The sequence below is a fragment of the Pteronotus mesoamericanus genome, unplaced genomic scaffold (assembly GCF_021234165.1).
Source record: "Pteronotus mesoamericanus isolate MK-2021 breed Mesoamerican mustached bat unplaced genomic scaffold, CSHL_Meso_final contig_27, whole genome shotgun sequence".
NCBI classification, from domain to species: Eukaryota; Metazoa; Chordata; class Mammalia; order Chiroptera; family Mormoopidae; genus Pteronotus; species Pteronotus mesoamericanus.
In genome coordinates, this window is record NW_026555115.1 from 26,087,997 (window position 1) to 26,111,726 (window position 23,730).

A 23,730-nucleotide genomic window follows, 5' to 3' on the forward strand; every position below is an offset into this window, starting at 1 on the left:
TTTCCTTGCATCTTTGTATTGTTGGTTAGGTTCCGCTTATAGGTGAGGTGATATGGTATAAGGGAATCAATTAACTCTTCATCTTCTTAAAGCAGTCCCTTTAGCATGTCTTGCAGTGCTGGTTTGGTGGATGTGTATTCCTTTAGCCTTCTTTTGTCTAGGAAACTCCTTATTTCACCTTCCATTTTAATTGAGAGCCTTGCTGGGTAGAACAGTCATGGTTGCAGGCCTTTGCTTTTCATAACTTGGAATATTTCATGCCATTCCTTCTGGCTTGTAGTGTTTCTGTTGAGAAGTCAGCTGCTAGCTGTATCAGGGCTCCTTTGTATGTTGTTACCTGTTTCTCCCTTGTTCCCTTTAGGATTCTCTGTTTGTCTTTGTTATTTGCCATTTTAATGATGATGTGTCTTAGAGTGGGCCTCATTGGGTTCCTCTTGAATGGGACCCTCTGTGCTTCCTGGACTTGTGTGACTTTTTCTCTCCTCAAATTAGGGAAGTTTTCCATCGTTACTTTTTCAAACAGGTTCTCCATCCCCTCCTCATCCTCTTCGCCTTCTTGTATCCCTATTATATGGATATTTTTATGTTTCAGGTTGTCCTGCATTTCCCTCAATGCCTTTTCATTCTTTTTGAGTCTTTCCCTTTTCTTGCTCTTCCTGGGAGCTTCTTTCTACCTCCAGCTTGCTGATTCAATCCTCTGCCTCATCTAGCCTGCTTTTGATTCCTTCTCCTGTGTTCTTCAATTCAGAAATTATACTCTTCATTTCCTCTTGTCTCTTGTTGATAGTTTCTATGTCCTTTTTCATGCTGACATAGTTTGAAGTAAGTTCCTTGTAGTTTCCCTGTAGTTTTTTGTAGTTCTCTCTGAGCTCACTGAGCTCATTGAGCTTCCTTAGAACTACTGTTTTGAGCTCAGTATCTGACAGTTGACTTGCCTCTATTTCATTTAGTTCTCTTTCTGGGAATTCCGCCTTTCCCTTCGACTGGTGGTTGCTTCTTTTTCTTCCCATTATTTATGAGACTCTTCTCTTTTGCTTCTGCTTCTTAAATTGATCTGTCTTGATTTCCTGACTTTGTGGTGTGAACTTCTATGGTAGGAGACCACTATTTTTTGTTTCTGGATCAGCCTCTGTTGACCCCATCTGACTTTAGGTAGTCTGTTCGAGACTTCCAGGAACCTATTGTTTGTGGTTGTCTCCTTCAGCTGTTAATCTAGTCACTCTGCACTCAGCAGGCCAGCTTAGACAGCACCGGGCAGGGGCAGAGTCCCTCCTGGAGATAGGGTTATTGGGTCCTCTCACACTGCTGCTGCTCAGGGGAATGGTCAGCCCGAGCCAGATGACTGCTGCCATATAGAGGACGAGTCAGCATGGGGATCCCACCAGCTACTCTCTCCGTTCTCTCCCCCAAGCCTCCATCTCCAGTCTCTCCTTAAGTGTCTCTGGACCACTCTGCATCCCCCTTAGCTAGGCATCTACCATCTGTGGCTGCCACTGTGCACCCAGCTGTGAGGATTTAGCACCACCAGGCCAGGGCTGAGTCCTTCCTTGGGGCAGGGCCACTGTGTCCTCGCACACTGTTGCCACCCAGGGGAGTGATCTGCCTGAGCAAGATGGCTACTGCCACATGGATGATGAGTCAGCACTGAGATCCCACTGGCTACTCCTTTCAGTTCTCTCCCTAAAGCCTCCTTCCCCAGTCTCTCATCAGGTGTCTCTAGCCCACTCTGCCCCCGCCTTTGCCAGAGACCAGAGTAAGTGGCTGCAAATAAAAATGTATCTGTTGGCCCTTTAAATGGCTCTTTGAGTCTCCAGCAGCCTGTCTCTGGCAGAGAGCAACTGTGCCGCTTTTTGCAGCTGGATTTTATCTGTGTACTTTTTGGGTGCTGGTGCTATAGACTGGAGATCCCCACTTATGATTTAGACCCCATTCTTCTCAGGGGGATCCAACTGGCCATTTCAATATCCTTCTGGTGCTACTGCCTGTGGGTGCCCTGCCTGCCTTCTCAAGTCTCTACCACACTCCTTATCAGTTAGGTTGTGCTAAAGTTGATTCTTCTGTCTGTCTGAGGTTATAAGGCAGACCTCTCTCTATTGTTCAGTTGTTTGTTCCAGGTGATTTCTTCACAATTTAGTTGTAATTCCAGATTGGTCCTGGGAGGAGGTTAATGTGACTTCCACTCACTCCTCTGCCATCTTGATTCTCTCTGGACTCTCTGTTATGTTCCACTGATCTATGTGTCAGTTCTCATGACAGTACCAGACTATTTTGATTACAATAGAATTGTAATATAGTTTGATATCAGGTATTGTGATCCTTCCTTTCTCAAAATTGCTACAGTTATTCAGGGTCACTTATGGTTCCGTATAAATTTTTGAAATGTTTGTTCTATTTCTGTGAAATATGTTGTTGGTATTTTAATAGGGACTGCATTGAACCTATATATTGCTTTTAATAGTATGGACATTTGGATGATGTTAATTCTTCCAATCCATGAGCACAGTATATGCTTCCATTTTTTGTGTCTTCCTTAATTTCTTTCTTCAGTGTTGTGTAGTTTTCTGAGTACAGGTCTTTTACTTCTTTGGTTAGGTTTATTCCTAGGTACTTTATTTTTCTTGTTACTATAGCAGAAGGGAATTTTTCCTGATTTCTCTTTCTGATATTTTATTATTGGTGTACAAAAATACCTTCAATTTCTGAATATTGACTTTGTATCTCACTGTTTTGCCAAATTCACTTATCAGGTCACGTAGTTTTTTGGCATATTCTATAGGGTTTTCTATGTACACTGTCATGTCATCTGCAAACAACGGTAGTTTTACTTTCTCTCTTTCAATCTGGATGCCTTTTATTTCTTCTTGTCTAGAACTTCCAGTACTATGCTGAACAGAAGTGGTGAAAGTCGATATCCTCATCTTGTTCCTGATCTTAGTGGGAAAGCTTTTAGTTATTGCCTGTTGAGTGTGATGTTGGCTGTGCGTTTCTCATATATGGCCTTTATTATGATGAGGTATGCTCCCTCTACTCTCACTTTGCTCAGTGTTTTTATCATAATTTGGTGCTGTACCTTATTGAATGCTTTTTCTGCATTTATTGATGCGATCATGTGAGTTTTGTTTTTTCCTTTTGTTTATGTGATGTATTATATTTATTGATTTGCGAGTATTGTACCATCCTTACATCCCTGGGATGAATCCCACTTGATGATGGTGAATGATCTTTTTAATGTATTGCTGGATGCGATTTTCCAATATGTTGTTAAAGATTTTAGCATCTATGTTCATCAGCGATACTGGCCTACAGTTTTCTTCCCTTGTTGTGTCTTTACTGGTTTTGGGATTAGATTAATGCTGGCCTCATAAAAAGAGTTTGGGAGTCTTCCCTCCTCTAGGATTTTTTTGGAGTAGTCTGAGAAGGTTAAGGGTTAGCTGTTCCTTAAATGTTTTATAAAATTCTCCTGTGAAATGGTCCAGTCCAGGGCTTTTGTGTGCCAGGAGTTTTTTGATTACTGCTCCAATTTCACTTGCTGTTATCAATCTGTACAGGTTTCCTCCTTCTTCTTGATTCAGTTTTGGAAAGTTATATTTTTCTAGAAATTTGTCCATTTCACCCAGGTTTTCAAATGTCTTAGCATATAGTTGTTCATCGTAATTTCTTACAATCTTTTGTATATCTGTGTTATAACTTGTAATTTCTCCTCTTTCATGAAAAATGATGGGTTTTAAATTGAAAATTATTTTTTTTATTTACTGTTGTTCTATTATAGTTTTCCCAATTTTCCCCCCAATGCTCTGACCAGTTCCATCTACCACCCACTCCCACAGTCAATTCCCACCCTGTTGTCTATGTCCATACATTTAACAAACATTTTGGACACCATTAAGTGTAACAACATCTGTATAACGGGAATACCAGAAGAAGAAGAGAGCAAGCAAAGGTTTGAGAACCTATTTGAAGAAATAATGACCAAAAACTTCCCTAATCTGATAAAGGAAAAAGACACACAAGTCCAGGAAGCTCAGAGATTCTCAAACAAGTTGGACCAAAAGAGGCCTACACCAAGACACATCATAATTAAAATGATAAGGCTTAAAGAAAGGAAGAAAGGAGAGAATCCTAAAAGGTGCAAGAAAAAAGCAGGTAGTTACCCACAATGGGGCACAAATTAGATCATCATCTGATTTCTACAAGAAACATTTCAGGCCAGAAGGAAGTGGTGTGAAAAGTTCAAGGTGATGAAAAACAAGGACCTACAACCAATGCTACCTTACCTGGCAAGGTAACATTTAAAATCAATGGAGAAATAAGGAGCTTCCCAGACAAGAAAAAGTTAAAGGACTTTGTTAACACTAAACCAGTATGGCAACAAATGTTAAAGGGCTTGCATTAAGAAGAAGATGAAAAAGAGAAAGAAAAAAAACAGAGGAAAATAGTTTAACAATAAAATGGCACTAAATATATATCTATACATAATCACATTAAATGCAAATGGCTTAAATGCTCCAATCAAAAGACACAGGGTATCTGAATGGATAAGAAGACCCATATATATATGTCCTCCAAGACACTCATCTTAATTGAAAAACATATACAGACTAACACTAAAAGAATGGAAACAGATATTTCATGGAAATGGAAAGGAAAAAAAATGAAGTAGCAGTACATATATCCAAAAAATAGAATTTATGAAGCAGTAATCAAGAAACTCTCAACACACAAAAGCCCAGGGCTGGACGGTTTCATAGGAGAATTTTACAAAACATTTAAGGAAGAGCTAACCTCTGTCCTTCTCAGACTATTCCAAAAAATCCAAGAGGAGGGAAGACTCCCAGACTCTTTTTATGAGGCCAGCATCATCCTAATCCCAAAACCAGATAAAGACCCTACAAAGAAAGAAAACTGCAGGCCAATTTTGCTGATGAACATAGATGCTAAAATTCTCAACAAAATATTGGCTAACCACATCCAGCAATACATTCAAAAGATTATCCACCACGATCAAGTGGGATTCATCCCAGGGATGCAGGGATGGTTCAATATACACAGGTCAATAAACATAATACATCACATAAATAAAAGAAAAGACAAAAACCACATGATCATCTCGATAGATGCAGAAAAAGCATTTGACAAGGTACAGCACCCATTTATGATCAAAACACTCAGCAAAATGGGAATAAATGGGGCATTCCTCAACGTAATAAAGGCCATATATGAAAAACTTAAAGCCAACATCATACCCAATGGGCAAAAACTAAAAGCTTTCCCATAAGATTGGGAACATGACTAGGATGTCTGCTTTCACCGCTTCTTTTCAACATCGTATTGGAAGTCCTAGCCACAGCGGTCAGACAAGAAAAAGAAATAAAAGGCATCCAAATAGGAAAGGGGGAAGTAAAACTATCATTGTTTGCAGATGACACGATAGTGTACATAGAAAACCCTTTAGACTCTACCAAAAAACTCCACAACCTAATAAGTGAATTTGGCAAAACAGCAGGATACAAAGTCAACATTCAGAAATCAAAGGCATTTTTGTACACTAGCAATGAAAGAGAAGAAGAAGAAATCAGAAAAAAATACCATTTGATATAGCAACAAGAAAAATAAAGTACCTAGGAATAAATTTAACCAAAGACGTAAAACACCTGTATGCAGAAAACTATACAACATTGAAGAAAGAAATTAAGGAAGACACAAATAAATGGAAGCATATACCGTGCTCATGGATTGAAAGAATTAATATCATCAAAATGTCCATACTACCCAAAGGAATTTATAGATTCAACGCAATCCATATTAAGATACCAATGACGTATTTCACAGAAACAGAACAGACATTTCAAAAATTTATATGGAACCATAAACAACCCTGAACAGCTGCAGCAATTTTGAGAAAGAAAACAAAGTAGGAGGGATCACAATACCGGACATCAAACTCTACTACAAAGCCACCATACTCAAAACAATCTGGTACTGGCACAAGAACAGACCCATAGACCAGTGGAACAGAATAGAAAGCCCAGAAATAAGCACAGGTCTCTATGGACATCTAATATTTGACAAAGGGGGCAGAAGCATAAAATGGAGCAATAACAGCCTCTTCAACAAATGGTGTTGGGAGAGCTGGATGGCTACATGCAAAAAATTGAAATTGGATCATCAGCTGACACCATACACAAAAATAAACTCAAGATGGATAAAAGACTTAAATATAAGTCACAACACTATCAAAGTCCTAGAGGAGAACATTGGCAGGAAACTCTCAGATATCCCATGCAGCAATTTTTTCACCAATATGTCTCCTAAAGCAAGGGACATAAAGGAAAGAATAAACAAGTTGGACCTCATCAAAATAAGGAGCTTCTGCACGGCTAAAGGAAACATCAGCAAAATGAAAAGGGAGCCAACCATATGGGAAAATATATTCGCTAATGATACATCAGATAGAAGTTTGATCTCCAAAATATATAAAGAACTCACTCAACTCCACTCCAAGAAGACAAACGATCCAATCAAAAAATGGGCATAGGACCTGGGCAGACGCTTTTCCAAGGAGGAGATACAGAGGGCCCAGAGGCATTTGAAAGGATGCTCAGCATCACTAGCCATCAGAGAAATGAAGATCAAAATCACCATGAGGTACCACCTCACACCGGTCAGAATGGCCATCATAAACAGATCAACAAACAACAGGTGCTGACGAGGCTGTGGAGAAAAGGGAACCCTAGTCCACTGTTGGTGGGAATGCAGACTGGTGCAGCCACTGTGGAAAGCAGTGTGGAATTTCCTCAAAAAGCTGAAAATGCAACTGCCTTTTGATCCAGTGATTCCCCTGCTGGGACTATACCCTAAGAATACCAAAACGCCAATACGAAAGAACCTATGCACCCCAATGTTCATAGCAGCACAATTTACAATAGCCAAGTGTTGGAAGCAACCTAAATTCCCATCAGTAGATGATTGGATCAAAAAATTATGGTACATTTATGCAATGGAATACTACGCAGCAGAAAGAAAAAAAGAACTACTAAACTTTGTGACAGCATGAATGGAACTAGAGAGCATTATGCTAAGCGAAATAAGCCAGGGGGTGAAAAACAAAAACCATATGATTTCACCTATAAGTGGAACCTAACCAACAATACAAAGATGCAAGGAAAATATGACCAGCAACACTGAAAGGAAAAGGAACCAACAGAGACAAGAGGGAAGGAGGGAGGGGGACGGGGGAAAAGGAAGGGAAGGGGTAAATCAAGGAACATATAGCAAGGACTCATGGACAAAACCAAAGGGGAAGAGTTGAGGGAGGGAGGGAGGAGGGGGCAAGGGAAAGTGGTAGTGGGAAGGCAGACACAAATGTATTTGAAAAAATAAATAAAAAGAAAAAATATTATAAAGAACTTTAAAATAGACCTGAATAAATAGAATATTACAGCATGTTCATAAAAGAGAAGGTACATTTCAAAAAACAAATAGAATTTAAAACCAAGCCTATAATAAGAGACAAAGAAAGAATCAAGATGGTTGAGCAGTGAGTGGAAGTCACAATGACATCCTCCCAGAACCAACCTGGAATTACAATTAAATTGCGGAGAAATTACCTGGAACAAACAACTGAATAACAGCGAGAGAGAAGCCTTGTAACCTCGGAGACAGAAGAATCAGCTTTAACACAACCTAACTGGGAAGGAGTGTGGTACAGACCTGAGAAGGCGGGCGGGGTGCCCACGGGCGTCAGCACCAGAAGGATATTGAAACGGCCAGTTGGATCCCCTTGAGAAGAGCAGGGTCTAAACCCAAAGCAGAGACCTCTAGCCCACATCATCAGCGCCCCCAAAATACACAGAAAACAGCCAGCTTCGAAAAGCAACAGGGTTGCTCCTTGCCAGACAGGCAGCCAGAGATGCAAAGAGCTGTTTAAAGGGCCAGCACATAAAATTTTATTTGCAGCCACTTACCCTGGTCTCTGACAAAGTCGGGGGGCAGGGTGGGCTAGAGATGCCTGAGGAAAGACTGGGGAAGGAGGCTTTGGGGAGAGAACTAAGAGAGTAGCCAGCGGGATCTTGGTGCTGACTCATCCCCCATGCGGCACCAGCCATCTTGCTCAAGCAGAGACCACTCACCCTGAGCGGCACCAGCATCAAAGGACCCAATAGCCCCATCTCCAGGTGGGATTCCACCCTGCCCTATGCTGTCTAAGGCAGCCTACTGAGTGCAGAGTGACTAGATTAACAGCTGACTGAGAAAGCCTCAAAGAATAGATTACTGGAAGTCTCAAACAGACCGCCTCAGGTCAGACAGGGACAACATCTGGTATCATCAGAGGCAGATCCAGAAAATAAAAACAGTGGTCTCCAACCATAGAAGTTCATACCACAAAGTCAGGAGATCAAGACAGATTAACTTAAGAATCAGAAGCAAAAGAGAAGAGTCTCATAAATAATGGGAAGATTAAGAAATATGCCCCACTTGAAGGGAAAGGAGGAATCCCCAGAAAGAGAACTAAATGAAATAGAGGCAAGTCAACTATCAGATATTGAGCTCCAAACAATGGTTCTAAGGAAGCTCAATGAGCTCAGTGAGCTCAGAGAGAATTACAAAAAACTACAGGGAAACTATGAGGAACTTACTACAAACTGTATCAACATGAAAAAAGGACATAGGAACTATCAATAAGAGACAAGAGGAAATGAAGAATATAATTTCTGAATTGAAGAACACAGGAGAAGGGATAAAAAACAGGCTAGATGATGCAGAGGATTGAATCAGCAAGCTGGAGGTAGAAGGAAGCTCCCAGGAAGAGCAAGAAAAGGGAAAGACCCAAAAAGAATGAAGAAGCATTGAGGGAAATGCAGGACAACCTGAAACATAAAAATATCCATATAATAGGGATACAAGAAGGCGAAGAGGATGAAGAAGGGATAGAGAATCTGTTTGAAAAAGTAATGATGGAAAACTTCCCTAATTTGAGGAGAGAAAAAGTCACACAATCCAGGAAGCACAGAGGGTCCCATTCAAGAGGAACCCAATGAGGCCCACTCTAAGACGCATCATCATTAAAATGGCAAATAACAGACAAACAGAGAATCCTAAAGGGAACAAGGGAGAAACAGGTAACAACATACAAAGGAGCCCTGATACAGCTAGCAGCTGACTTCTCAACAGAAACACTACAAGCCAGAAGGAATGGCATGAAATATTCCAAGTTATGAAAAGCAAAGGCCTGCAACCATGACTGTTCTACCCAGCAAGGCTCTCAATTAAAATGGAAGGTGAAATAAGGAGTTTCCTAGACAAAAGAAGGCTGAAATAATACACCTCCACCAAATCAGAACTGCAAAATATGAAAAAGGGACTGCTTAAAGAAGATGAAGAAAAAGAGTCTATGATTACCTAGTTCCTTTCAGAGTTGACAATATTTGATATTACCAATATTTTTAATACTCATTAATCTGATTGTGACAATGATGTTATTTTAATTGTTCCTTTACTATTTGTTGAAACTAAACCTGTTTTTGTATATTTCTTGCTTATTTCTATTATTTGTTAAAAAGCTTTAAATGAGTTTTGTTATTCTTTTTCTCTTTATTGATTAAAATTTTGTAGAACTTATTTCCCTAAAAAGAGAACAAAACAAACAAACAAAACCTATTAACCATGTTTTAGATGTGTTGCAAATATTTTTCTATTCTATTACTTGTCCTTTAACTTTTTTATGTGTATTACTATATAGTTAAATATTTAATATAGTCATATTGTCAATATTTATAGCTTCTGGGTTTGCATATTTTACTTCAGGTCATGAAAAATATTAGTTCTATTTTCTTCTAAAATTCCTTAGATTCTACATATTGATTTTTAAGTCACCTGAATATATCTTGTATAATGTGTGAAATAGGGCTCTATAAGTTTTATGTCAAGTAATAGTGGTCCATGCACCTTATTTGTTGAATAAGCCTTATTTTACCCATTGATTTGAAATATCAACTTAATCATATATTGTTAGATATATACATTTGTCCCTAGAATGCTCATTATATTTCATTGGTCTACTTGATTATTTCTGTGCTGGTGTCATGTTGGTTTAATTGCTGAGACTTTATAACGGCTTTAAATTTTTTTAGTATTTTATGATTAACTTTGACATTTAAAAAATTAAATAAAATCAATCTGCATTTAAGAAAGAAAGAGAGAGATGGAACTCCTACCTTTTGTGACAACATGGATGAAACTGGAGAATATTAAGCTAAGTGAAATAAGCCAGTTGATGAAAGACAAATACCATATGATCTCACCTAAAACTGGACTCTATTCAACAAAATAAACTAACAAACGAAATAAACCACAGGCACCAAAACATGGAGCAGACTGAAAGTGACCAGGGAGGTTGGGGAAAGAGGACAATGGTGTAAAGAGGGGAAGGGACTAGACAAAGAACATGGACAACAGAGTGAGAATTGACTGTGGAAGTGAGGGTGGAGGTGGGATGGCTAGAGTGTGGTAAAGGGGTAAAAACTGAGACAAGTGTAATAGAATAAACATGATTTATAAATTTAAAAAAAGAAAAAAATAAGTGACAGAGAAAGACTACATAAGATAAAGGGAGTAGTCCAAGAAGAGTATATAACTCTAGTAAACATTTGCACACCCAACATAGGAGCACCGAAATACATGAAGCAAATCTTGATGGACATAAAGGGAGAGACTGACAGAAATACAGTCATAGTTGGGGATTTTAACACTCCACTGACTTCAATGGATAGATCTTCCAGGCAGAAAAATCAACAAGAAGATAGCAGCCTTAAATGACACATTAGATCAAATGGATATAATTGATATCTTCAGAGAATTTTGCCCCAAATCAGCAGAATATACATACTTTTCAAGTGCACATAGAATATTTTCTAGGATAGACCACATGCTAGGACAAAAAACAAGTCTTAATAGATTTAAGAAGATTGAAATCATATCAAGCATCTTCTCTGACCACAGTGCTATGAAAGTAGAAGTCAATCCCAAGAAGAACACTGAAAAACATACAAAGACATGGAAGCTAACTAACATGTTATTAAATAATGAATGGGTTTACACAAGATCAAGAAGAAATCAAAAAATACCTTGAAACAAAGGAAGATGATACCACAACCACCCAAAATCCATGAGATGCAGGAATAGCAGTCGTCAGAGGGAAATTCATAGCATTACAGGCCTATTCTCCCACCCCCCCAAAAAAAGAAAAGAAAAAGAAAAGGCTCAAGTAAGCAATCTGACTTTACACTTAAAGGAATGTGAAAAAGAAAAATAAACAAAGCCCAAAGTGAGTAGTTGGAAGGAAATAATAAAAATCAGAGCAGAAAGGACTGAAATAGAGTCTAAAAATATGATACAAAAGACCAATGAATCCAAGAGTTGGTTCTTTGAAAAGATAAACAAAATTGACAACCTTTTAACCAGACTCATCAAGAGAAAAAGGTAAAGGAACCAAATAAATAAAATCAGAAATGAAAGAGGAGAAATAACAACTTACACCAATGATATACAAAGGATTGTAAGAAAATGTGATAAACAACTACATTCCAACAAACTGATCACCCTGGGAAAAATAGATAAATAGCTAGAAACACAATCTTCCAAACTAAATCAGGAAGAATCAGAGAATCTGAATTGACAGAATACATCTAGTGAAATTGAAGCAGTAATCAAAAAACTCCCTACAAAAAAAAGGCCCTGGACCAGATGAATTCATAGGTGGATTATACCAAACATTCCAAGAAGAGCTAACACTACTCCTTCTCAAACTATTTTTAAAAATTCAAGAAGAGGAAAGCCTTCCAAACTCATTTTATCAAGCCAGCCTTATCCTAATTCCAAAACCAGATAAAGACACTACAAAGAAAGAAAATTATAGGCCAATATCTCTGATGAACATAGATGCTAAAGTCCTCAATATAATATTAGCAAACTGAATACAGCAATATATCAAAGTGATCATACACCATGATCAAATGGGGTTTATTCTGGGAATGCAAGTTAGGTACAACATTCACAAATCAATAAATGAGATACAACATATAAACAAAATGAAGGACAAAAACCACATCATCATATCAATAGATGCAGAAAAAGAATTTGATACAACCCAGCACCCACTTATGGTAAACACTCCTAGCAAAGTGGGATTAGTGGGAACATACCTAAACATAATAAAGGCCATATATGATGAATCCACTGCCAGCCTCATATTCAACTTGTGAAAACTACAAGTATTCTCCTTAAAATTTGGAACAAGGTCAGGAAGTCCACTTTTGCCTCTCTTATTCAACACAGTACTGGAAGTCCTAGCCACAGCAATTAGACAAGAAGAAGATATAAAAGGCATCCAAATTGGACACCAAGAAGTAAAACTGTCTTTATTTGCAGATAGCATGATACATAGAGAACCCCAAAGATTCTACCAAGAAACTACTAGAACTGATAAATAAATTCAGAAAAGTAGCAGGATACAAAATTAATATCCAGAAATCAGCTGCATTTTTATATGTCAATAACAAACTAACAGAAAGGGAAATTAAGAAAACCACACCATACACAATTGCTTCAAAAAAGACTAAAGTACCTAGGAATAAACTTAACCAAGGATGTAAGAGACTCGTACTCAGAAAATTTATAGATACTGAAGAAAGAAACTGAAGACGATACAAATAAGTGGAAGTGCATACCATGTTCATGGATAGGAAGAATTAACATCATTAAAATGTCCATACTACCCAAAGCAATCTATAGGTTCAATGGAGTTCCTATCAAGATTGCAATGATTTATTCCCAGAACTAGAACAAATATTTCAAAAATTTATATGGATCCACAAATGCCCTGAATAGCAACAGAGAACCTGAGAAAAAAGAGCAAATTTAGAGAAATCATGCTATCTAATATCAAACTATACCATAAGGCCATAGTAATCAAAACAGCATGGTACTTGAATAAGAACTGACACATAGTTCAGTGGAATAGAATAGAAAGCCTAGATGTAAACCTACATTGTTATAATCAATTAATATTTGACAGAGGAAACAAGTACATATAATGGGCTAAAGATTATTTATTCAGTAAATGGTGCTGGAAAAACTGGACAGACATATGCAGAAAAATGAAACTAGACCATCTTCTTACACCACACACACAAGAATAAATTCAAAATGGATCAAAGACTTACATGTTAGACTGGAAACCATAAAAACTGTAGAATAGAACATAGGCAGCAAAATTCTGGACATTGCTTGTAGCAATATTTTATCTGACATAACTTCCCAGGCAAGAGAAACAAAGCAAAAAATAAACAAATGGGAGTATATCAAAGTAAAAAGTTTTTGCACAGCAAAGAAAACCATCAACATAATAAAAAGACAATCCACTGATTGGGAGAACGTATTCACCAATACATCTGATAAGGCGTTAATATCCAAAATTTATAAAGAACTTATAAAACTCAATGCCAAAAAACAAACGACCCAGTGAAAAAATGGGCAAAGGATCTGAATAGACATTTCTGCAAAAAGGACATACAGAGGGCCAATACACCTTTGAAAAGATGCTCAATATCACTAATCATCAGAGAAATGCAAATTAAAATCACAGTGAGATGCCACCTCACACCTGTCAGAATGGCTATCATCAATAAACCAACAAACAACAAGTGCTGGAGAGGATGTGGAGAAAGGGGAACCCTTCTGCACTGTTGGTGGGAATGCAGATTGGTGCAGCTACTGTGGAAAGCTTATGGAGACACCTCAAACAACTGCTTCCCACTTCTGGGAATATATATGAAGGAACCCAAACACTAATTTGAAAGAACTTAAGCACTCATATGTTCATTGCAGCACTACTTACAATTGCTAAGATAAGGAAGCAGCCCATGTGTCCATCAGTAGATGAGTGGATAAAACAACTATCGGACATTTACACATGGAATACTACTGGGCCATAAAAAAGAAGAAAGTTTTACCCTTTGCAACAGTATGTATGGACCTGGAGAAAATTATGTTAAGTGAAATAAGCCTGTCAGAGAAAGACAAATACCATAAGATTTCACTCACACATGGAACCTAATGAACAAACTGGACTAACAAAGAAAATGGGGACAGACTCATAGATGGAGAGCAGGAGCTAGTGGTGGTGTGAGGGAGGTTAGGAGGTATAGGAAGTGAGGGAAAAGGACTCATGGGAATGGACTATAGTGTGGTGATTGCTAGGGGAAGGTGTATATAATGGGGGTATAAATGATAATGGAAAAAATACAATAAAGTTAAAAAATCACAATTATTAACTGCTTGGGTTGCTTTTGTAATTTATAGTTGTTTTCTATTCCTAATTAGACTCTTAAAACTACATGTTCGCTATTTCTTCTGTATTGTTTTAGTGTATTCTTTAAGTTTATTCTTAAAACTATCAGGCTCTTGATAAATATTTATTGCTTGTTGGTTGAAAATAGTTGTAAGATTGGGGTGATGATCTAGGTTTACCTTTGGGTAGTTATTTACTTCAGGTTTTATGCCATAGTTAGTTTCTGGCTAGTAGTGACTAATTGGTTTACTTAACTAAATGCTCATTCTTTTTATTTTTATTAGGTCTTTTCTTAGATCTTTTAACAAAATCTGATTAATTTGATCCCCTAATATAGAACTGTGACATTTGGATTATTTTGCCAATAATATCCCTGAGACTGCAGAAAGGAAATTTTAGGCCCTCATTTTCAGTTCAAAGCTTTCTAAGAAAATGCTTTAGTACTATTCCAATTCTATGTTTTTCCTGCTTATTTACATAAACTATAGCTGATACCTAAAATTTCACTCAAACTTGTTGTCTTCTTTACATCACGAGATTCACCATGGGTTTCCTCTGAGAAGTACTGAATAACAACTTTCTTATGACGTAATGAAACAAAATGGAATCTATGTTCATACCAAAATCCTAGTATGTAAAATGACAACTGCAAAAATCCTTTTCTTCCTGAAATCCTTCCCTAAGCACTTTTGGGTGGAATAAGAAGTATTGACTCCTCTCTCCTGTTTTTGGTTATTAAGTTGGGGGAAACTCTGGGTCTGGCTAACTCAACTCTAAGTTGTTTCCATGTAGCTCTTCATGGACAGCGGGGGTGAGTTTGGTCTAGTGAAGAGGTCTCCTTTCATCACCAAAGTTTTGCAGCAGTGGTCTATCTGCTGTCCCCATATACTCAGCTCTCTGAGATCTGTTCCTACTTAACTGGGAATGTTCTACAAAGGTCAGTGAAGGCCTGGAGACTGACATTTTTAGTCATTCTTCTACTTCACCTTTCTGTAGAATGTGACCTTGTGACTACCCTCTGCTTTGTGAAACATCTTTCTCCTCTTAGATTAGGTAACCTAATACTTTTAGGACATTTCCCCTCCCATGTCTGAGACATTTGTTTAGTTTCTTTCTCTGGCTATATGCACTCTTACAAAGGTATTGTGAACATTCACCAAGTATATTCGTTTGCTAGGGATTGTGGATGAAAAAGAGCACTGTAATAAATCTAACTGAAAGTAACCTCAGAAGGTGATCTGATCAAAAATCCTAACTGGGCAGGTCCCAGGCATATAACTTCTTTAGTAAAAGTTTTATCTTTGCCTTAAGCAAGCCTTATCCATTGGTTTTGTACATCTAGGTTAACCCATTGTTGAAATGCCACCTATTCAGACCCCTCAGAAGAGTAACCACTCCTAAAAGAGCACATAATCTTATTAACTATCCTGTAATCGAATCCCTGCCTTGCTTTTTTTCACCTTCATGTAACCTTCCTTATGTTCCCTCCTTAATTCCAAATGCATAAAAGAAACTGAAAAACTGTTACTCTTCAGAGTATTTGAGATCTTGCTTCCCAGCAATTGTCATCAGTTTGGCTCAAATAAACTCTTATAAAAATCCTCCTCAGGTTTGGACATTTTTATATTGATAGGATGTAGTAACAAAGTACCACAAACTGACTGGCTTTAACAACAAAAATTATTGTCTCACAGTTCTGGAAGCCCGAGATCCAAAATGAAGATATCAGCAGTGCTGATTCCTTCCAAGGGCCGTGAGGGAAGCATTTTTTCCAGGCCTCTTTCCTTGGCAGGTAGATGGCCATTGTCTCCAAGGTTGTTCACATCATCTTCCCTCTGTGTGTGTTTCTGTACCCAAATTTCCTCTGCTTTATAAGCACATCAGTCATCTTAGATTAGGGCCCACCCTAATGATTTCACTTTAACTTGATTATCTCCAAACATGATTACATACTGAGGTATGGGGTTAAGACTTCAGCATATAAATTTGTGAGGACACAGTTCAACTCTTAACACTGAGTCCCTAGAGTCATTTTTCCTGTTGTATCTCATGTGCTCGGTGTAGAAGTCTGGTAAATGTACTCTGTCTTTCCATGGACACATCCTCCTCTTTCCTGCATCTCTCTTCTGCTTTGCTCTAATCTCTGTAGGCCCACTTTGGTGTTTGCTTTGGACTCCTCATCCTCTTCTACCTCCTTAAATATCAAAGTTTTACAGGTTTTGTCCTTGGCTTCTTCTCACCCCACGATCTTTCTCTACTGATCTCACCCACAACAGGAATTTCAACAATCAGCTGTACTTTTGCTGAAGACTTTTAATGTCTATTGCAGCCCGTAACTCTTTCTTGAGCTTTGTGCCTGTATATTTACTTGTCTACTTGCACATCTCCATTCAGCTGCTCCAAAGGATCTCAAATTCAGCATGTAAAAAATTAATTCAACTTCTTCCCCCAGCCCAAACCCAATACACTTCCTATATATCCCCCATTTTGTGAAGGACACCACTATGTACTTAGATCTCTCCTTCCAAGCTCCACATTTACCAAAACCCAAATCCTATCAATTCTATTCTTAAAATTTTCCTAAATGCATCCTTTCCTCTCTGACCCCACCATAACTGTCCAGGTTTCATGTCCTTAACACCTCTTCTTGAATTATTACAATAGTTTTCTAAATTATCTCCTTGTCACCCCAAATCACTTCTGCACTCTGAGGCAAGAGGAATTTTTAAAGCAAATTTTATCATTATCTTTGCTTGTTTACGACTCTTCAAACTTAGGCTGTGACTTTAGGATAACCACAGCTGGGTGCCTAGGCTCTGGAGGCTCCTTGTCCTGGTCCCTCCCAGTTTCTACCTCATCCTGTTTTATTACTATCTGTCAGGCATCTTCTTGGACCTATAGTTGCAATTCTCCCATTCACCCTATTTGTCTATTTAACCACCCAGACCTTGGGTCTTTAAACCTTGTTGACCCATCATGAAGCCCACAGCTGGTGGTCTAGAAAAGTATCTGAGTCATCTCTTCTCTCCTGCACTACCCTTTTCTCCAGGCTTTTTCTCTGTGCCTAACCTGGCTCTTAGCTTCCTTAGCCTCACCCTCCTCTCCAGCACTTGGTTTCCCACTGTGATCAGAAGTGTCTGGCCTTCTCAGAGAAAGACAAATAACATATGACTTCACTCATACCTGGGATCTAATGAACAAACTGAACTAACAAAGAAAATGGGAACAGACTCATACATAGAGAGCAGGATGACAGCTAGCTGGGGAGTCTTAGGGGGTAGAGGGATTAAGCAAAAAGGAAAAAGGACTCCGGGACATGGACAACAGTGTGGTGATTGCTGGAGGTAAGAGGGTATAAGGGGAATAAAAGGTAATATAAAAAATATACAAGATTGAATTTAAAAAACAAAAAGTGGCAGATCTTGTACTTGGGCTCTGCCTATTTCAGGTCAGAGCCTCCCTTGGAGCCCAGTCTGGGGTTGTCCTGACAGTCTCAGAGAGTATTAAATACCTGCTTGATGAAAAACATTCCTGAATTCTAGTCCTAGTATTGCCATCAAGTAGTTGTGTAATCTTGGACAAATCACGTTTCCTCTATTTCTTAATCCTGACAGTAAGAGTAGTAAAAACAACTAATAATAATTACTTCACAGTTATCAGAACAAGGTTCTAAGCACTTTACATGGATTAACTCATTAAAACCTCACAACCACCTTATGACAAGTCACAACTATCCTCATTATACAGATAACTGAGGATTACAATTGTCAAGCAACTTGGCCAAGGTCACACAGCTAAAAGGTGGGAGAAGCTGGGATTTAAACCTCAGCACTCATATTCCAAAGTATACTCGCTTAACCACTATACTATTTTTCCTCCCAACATGTCACTCACTCTAGGGCCATGCCATTATATCTGTAAAATAAGGAAATGAGAGCTCTGGTCTCTTTCACATAGACATTCTATGAAAACAAGCCTATTAAGAGCTAGTGAATTATGGGTAAGGTAGGTATATTTGAAGAGGCATCAAGAGACAAAAAGTTAAACACAAATTACCAAAGCCCTAACAATGAAATTTCACAAATTATGAGTTATTGGTTTCTTTTTTTAGATATCTAATTTTCTTTTTGTGCCTTCAGATGTAATCCAAGTTTCAAAGCACAAAGTAGAGAAGAGAAATCACATCACCTATATATCTCATTAACATTGTGTATATACAGGTATCATGTATAAAAGTAATAGAACTGTATGCTCTGCTCTTTTTTTGTTCTTAAGCTAAACACATCAAAAATTGCTCTACAATAGAATTTTTTAATGATTGTGTGGCACACCATTATGAATGTTCCCTAATTAACCAGTTACCTATGTCTAGAAACTTAAGTTGTTTCCAAGATTTTCCCTGTTACAAACAAGGGCAAGAAAAATATTCACATCACTAAAACTTTACAAACATGTATGATATGTCCTCATAATAAATTCCTAAAAGTTGAACTGCTTGATTCAAGGAAATGAACATTTTAAGGGCTTTTGATATGTGTCACCAGATTATTGTGAAGACCATATTACTATCCTCTGGTAATAAGGGTATAAGTGTTCTTCTCTCCTTAGAAACACATAGGAGTTTTGCTTGCTTCCTTTTTAAACAAAATATTTGCCACTTTGATAATAGAAAAATAACATTTCACTGTTTTAATTTACATTTCTTTATTTTAGATAAGATTAAACATTATTTACTGGCTATTTATATTGTAAAATTCCTGCTCATAATCTCTTTGAAACAAAGAGAGTCTATAATCTACAGAATATTCACATATGTGTAACTTTTTCATACATGTGCAGTATTTCAGAATTCCACTGGAGGGAAAAGAAATCTTTACTTGGAATTTAAATTCTAACCTTCTGAAATAAAAGCGGCAAAGCTGTTTCCCAAACCAATAAGCAATGGGTAGACAAGACTTACTTAGATTTTCAAAGAACAGTAATAAATAATGACCCTAGCTGCCAGTATCCAAGAGAAGGATGGCTGTGAGTCCTTTCCGTAAGTCACTGCCATAGGAGCCTGCCGGGGCATGGAGAAACCTTGTGGTGTGGAACCGAGTGACAATAAAGTTTTAGCTCTACTCGTTAAGAGCAGTATGACCTTTAGCCTCTTCAGTCACAGTTACCTCATTCATAAAACATAGTGATGATATTATCTGCCTGAGAGTCATTGCAAAGATTAAAATTCAGTGAAACAACAGTAGTAAAATACACAGCACACCAAGCATGTTCAATATCCAGTAGCTAATTGAATTACTCTACTTTTTTCCACCATCTCATCCTACTCAGAATCTACCATGGTCGATTTGTGACTCATTATCTGGGTTCTGTATTTTCTTTTTATGCTTCTTCTTCCTCTTCCTTTTCCTTGGCCCGTCTCTTTCTACCTTCTCTATGTTTTTACCCCATTCCCAGGCCAAACTGACCTTGGTATACACAAAATTTGCTCCCTATTATTTGGTATCCTAATGCAGATATTTTAAAATTTCATGACTCTTAAAATCAACAACTGTAACATTGAAATATTTGAAAAAAATTACAAAATTAAAATTAATCACTTAAAAAAAACAGCAAGCAATAAAATTTTGGTCAGCTCAATAATTCTCTCCTTCAAGTGGCAGTCAAATGTCTTTCACAGAAATTTTTTCAAAAGCTTCCCTGCCTTGGAGTTGTGTAATCAACCTACAGTAGATGTTCCAAGAAGGGAAGAATGGCTTTGGGACTTCAGCTACTGCTTTCTAGCATAGACCATTCTTTCTCCCCAGTGTTTGTACTTTTGGCTTCTGTGTAAATATGTTCTTATAACATATTAGCATTCTTGGGCAGGAAGGACAGAAAACAGTACCCATCTTAAACCTCAGCCTGCTGCTGAGGTCACTTAATTGAAAATTGCCTTTCAAAGAATAATAAGAATATTCACTCACCATCTGAGATCCATCCTGGCTGTGTCCACTGTTGGGCTTATGTCTAGGAATAACCCTGCTTGTTTCTGTCTGCGCTAGTCTGAGTTACAGTGGAATGAGGAGAAATCCCTTCCACCCTGTGAAAGCCTTCCTTCCCAATGACTGAATACTCTGTAATTTTCGTTAACAAAAGCTGTTCCTCTTTTCTCTTTTGTCAGAGATAGCTGACGCTTGTGGAAGAAATTTAACCTTTTCCTTGCATTTGAATTCATTGACCTAGGTCTACTTATATGTTTAAAAAGTAATTCAGTGGTTTGAGTTCCAGGTACAACATTAAGATGAGGCATACTAAAAATGCTCCCTCTTGAAATTCCCTCAAAAAAACCTAGAAAATAAGATAGCTAAAAGGGGAGCGGGGGGTGGAATATCTCTGTGTCTATAAGATACAATAAAACAACATTATACAGATTTGGGTAAGACAATAAAAAGTGTGATTTATTACATGTGTAGGTTGGGAGTAAGTAGCTTTCCCCTGCTCATTTCCACCACCAAGTTGATAGAAGATTTTAATGAATTTTAGGGACACTAGGGTGTCCTCCTGTGAGAGCTGCACAATCAAGGATGGCAAACAAAAGCTACTGCTTTACTACTTCATTCCCACTATAAACGGATATTAAATTGGTCAAAGAGATGATTCCTCAAGTAGAAGCCTGGGGGAAAAAAGCAGTGTCCTAAAAGTAAGAGGTATGTTTGTGAAAGAAACATAAAAGTAATGAAGCAAACTATTACCAGAAAAAAATCTCCACACATAAACTAAAATGGGCACTATTAGGGAACTCAAAGAGTTCAGATTGTCAAAAAATTTGAGAAGGTGAATTTTTATTCAGGTAAGTATTGCAAACATTTTAAATTCCAAAGACAAAAAGGCTAAAAATAAAATTTAAAAGTAGAATGACTGTAAAGAAAGATAAACCAGCCTGGCCTCTTATTCAACCCTAAATAACAAAAGACCACAAAACAATATCTATAGTTTTGAGGAAGCATTCTCTACCCAGATAAGATTCCAGTTAAGTGTATAGTCAATACAATTTAGTTCACAACAAATACTTTTAATATCCATAAGGCTTTCGCTTTTCTTTAATTTTTTCCCAAAATTTTCAAAAGTCATAGTTATTGTTCTTTCCACTTAAATTCTGGAGTAATTTTGTTATATTTAAAAATAAGTCCATCTTTAAGCATTTTAAAAACTTGTCAGTGAATTTTATAATTGTACTTTTTCACTATTTTACTTTTACCCATACTATATGAAAATATATTATTTTGCTTTAAATAGTTATCTTTTAATGAGCACATTTAAATCTAAAAAATGGATTTTACTTTTTTTATTTATTCCATTTAAATTTTTGGATATATCTAATTTTCCTACCTATTTCATATTCTTTCTGCCTGAAGTTTTTCATTTTTGTTTGTACATTTCTTGCAAAGTATGTATACTGGCAGTGAATTTCATAAGTATTTGTCTGAAAAAGGATTTTATTATTATCTGTGAAGAATATTTTTGCTGAGCACAGGATATAGGTTGACAGGTTTCTTTCTTTCAGCACTATTTAAGTGCTGATTGTCTTCTTTCTTGCATGGTTTCTGGGGGCTGGGAAGTCTGCTGTAATTCATACTCTTGTCTTTCTGTAGGTGATTTTTTCCTCTGTGTATTTTCCTTTTTAAAAAATTAATTACTTTTTTTTATTGTTCAAATATATTTGACTCCATTTACCTGCCACCATTTTCCTGTGCCCCCCCTACCCCCCTCAATCCTTACCCACCTTGGCTTCGTCCATGTGTCCTGCATACCTGTTCCTTGATCTGACCCTTCCCCTTCTCCTCACGCTAACCTCTCCCTCCCTCCCTCCTGTCCCACGTTGGTTTCTTCTTTCTTTCAATGTTGGTGGTCATATTTTCCTTGCCTGCTTTCTTTGCTGATTAGGTTCCACTTATAGGTGAGATCATATGGTATTTGTCTTTCAACCCCTGGCTTATTCCACTTAACATAATGCTCTCCAGTTCCATCCATGCTGTTGCGAAGGGTAGCTCACTCTGTTTTTCTTTCTGCTACATAGAATTCCAATGTGTTAATGTACCATAGTTTTTTGATCCACTCATTTACTGATGGGCACTTAGGTTGCTTCCAGCACTTGGCTATTGTAAATTGTGCTGCTATGAACATTGGGGTACACAGGTTCTTTTGAATTGGTGTTTCAGGATTCTTAGGGTTTAATCCCACCAGTGGAATCACTGGGTGAAAAGGCAGTTCCATTTTTAGCTTTTTGAGGAAATTCCAAACTGTTTTCCACAGTGGTTGCACCAGTCTGCATTCCAACCAACAATGTACTAGAGTCCCCTTTTCTCCACAACCTAACCAGCACCTGTTGTTTGTTGATTTATTTATGATGGCCATTCTGATCACTGTGAAGTGGTGTCTCATTGTGGTTTGAATTTGTATTTCTCTGATGGCTAGAGATGATGAGCATTCTTTCATATGTCTCTGAGACCTGTATATGTCCTCCTTGGAGAAGTATCTCTTCAGGTCCTTTGCCCATTACTTAATTGGATTGTTTGTCTTCCTAGAGTTGGAGATGTGTGAGTTCTTTATATATTTTGGAGATCAAAAGCCTGTCTGAGGTATCATTGGCAAATATATTTTCTCATACCATTGTTTCCCTTTTCATTTTGCTGATGTTTCCTTTAACCATACAGAAGCTTCTTGTTTTGATAAAGTCCCAATTGTTTATTTTTTCTTTTATGTCCCTTGTTCTAGGGGACATATTGGTGAAAATATTGCTGAGTGGGATATCTGAGAGTTTCCTGACTATGTTGTCCTCTAGGACTTTTATGGTGTCGTGACTTACATTTAAGTCTTTTATCCATCTTGAGTTTATTTTTGTGTATGTTGTAAGATGGTGATTGAATTTCAATTTTTTGCATGTAGCTGTCTAGGTCTTCCAACACCATTTGTTGAAGAGGTTATTTTTACTCCATTTTATGCTTCTTCCCTCTTTGCCAAATATTAATTGACTAGAGAGATGTGGGTTTATTTCTGGGCTCTCTATTCTGTTCCACTGATCTATGTGTCTGTTCTTATGCCAGTACCAGGTTATTTTGATTACAGTGCCCTTGTAATATAGTTTGATGTCAGGTATTGTGATCCCTCCTACTTCGTTTTTCTTTCTCAAAATTGCTGTGGCTATTTGGGGTCATTTAAGGTTCCATAAAAATTTTTGAAGTGTTAGTTCTATGTCTGAGAAATACATCATTGGTATTTTAGTAGGGATTGCATGAAATCTATAAGTTGCTTTGGGTAGTATGAACATTTAGATGATGTTAATTCTTCCAATCCATGAATCCATGAAATAAATGGTCTATGCTTCCATTTATTTGTGTCTTCAT

General features: G+C 37.5%; 1 protein-coding gene across 1 annotated transcript in view; it reads right to left on the bottom strand.

Annotated features, from left to right (window-relative positions):
* CD86 (CD86 molecule) overlaps positions 1-20,442 on the bottom strand; it is a 77,205-nt gene extending 56,763 nt beyond the window's left edge. The window contains exon 1 of the mRNA XM_054574973.1: positions 20,311-20,442. Within this exon, the coding sequence (XP_054430948.1) occupies positions 20,311-20,324 (14 nt within the window). The 5' untranslated portion in view covers positions 20,325-20,442. The remainder of the gene's footprint in view (positions 1-20,310) is intronic.
* Between the last annotated feature and the right edge of the window lie 3,288 nt (positions 20,443-23,730).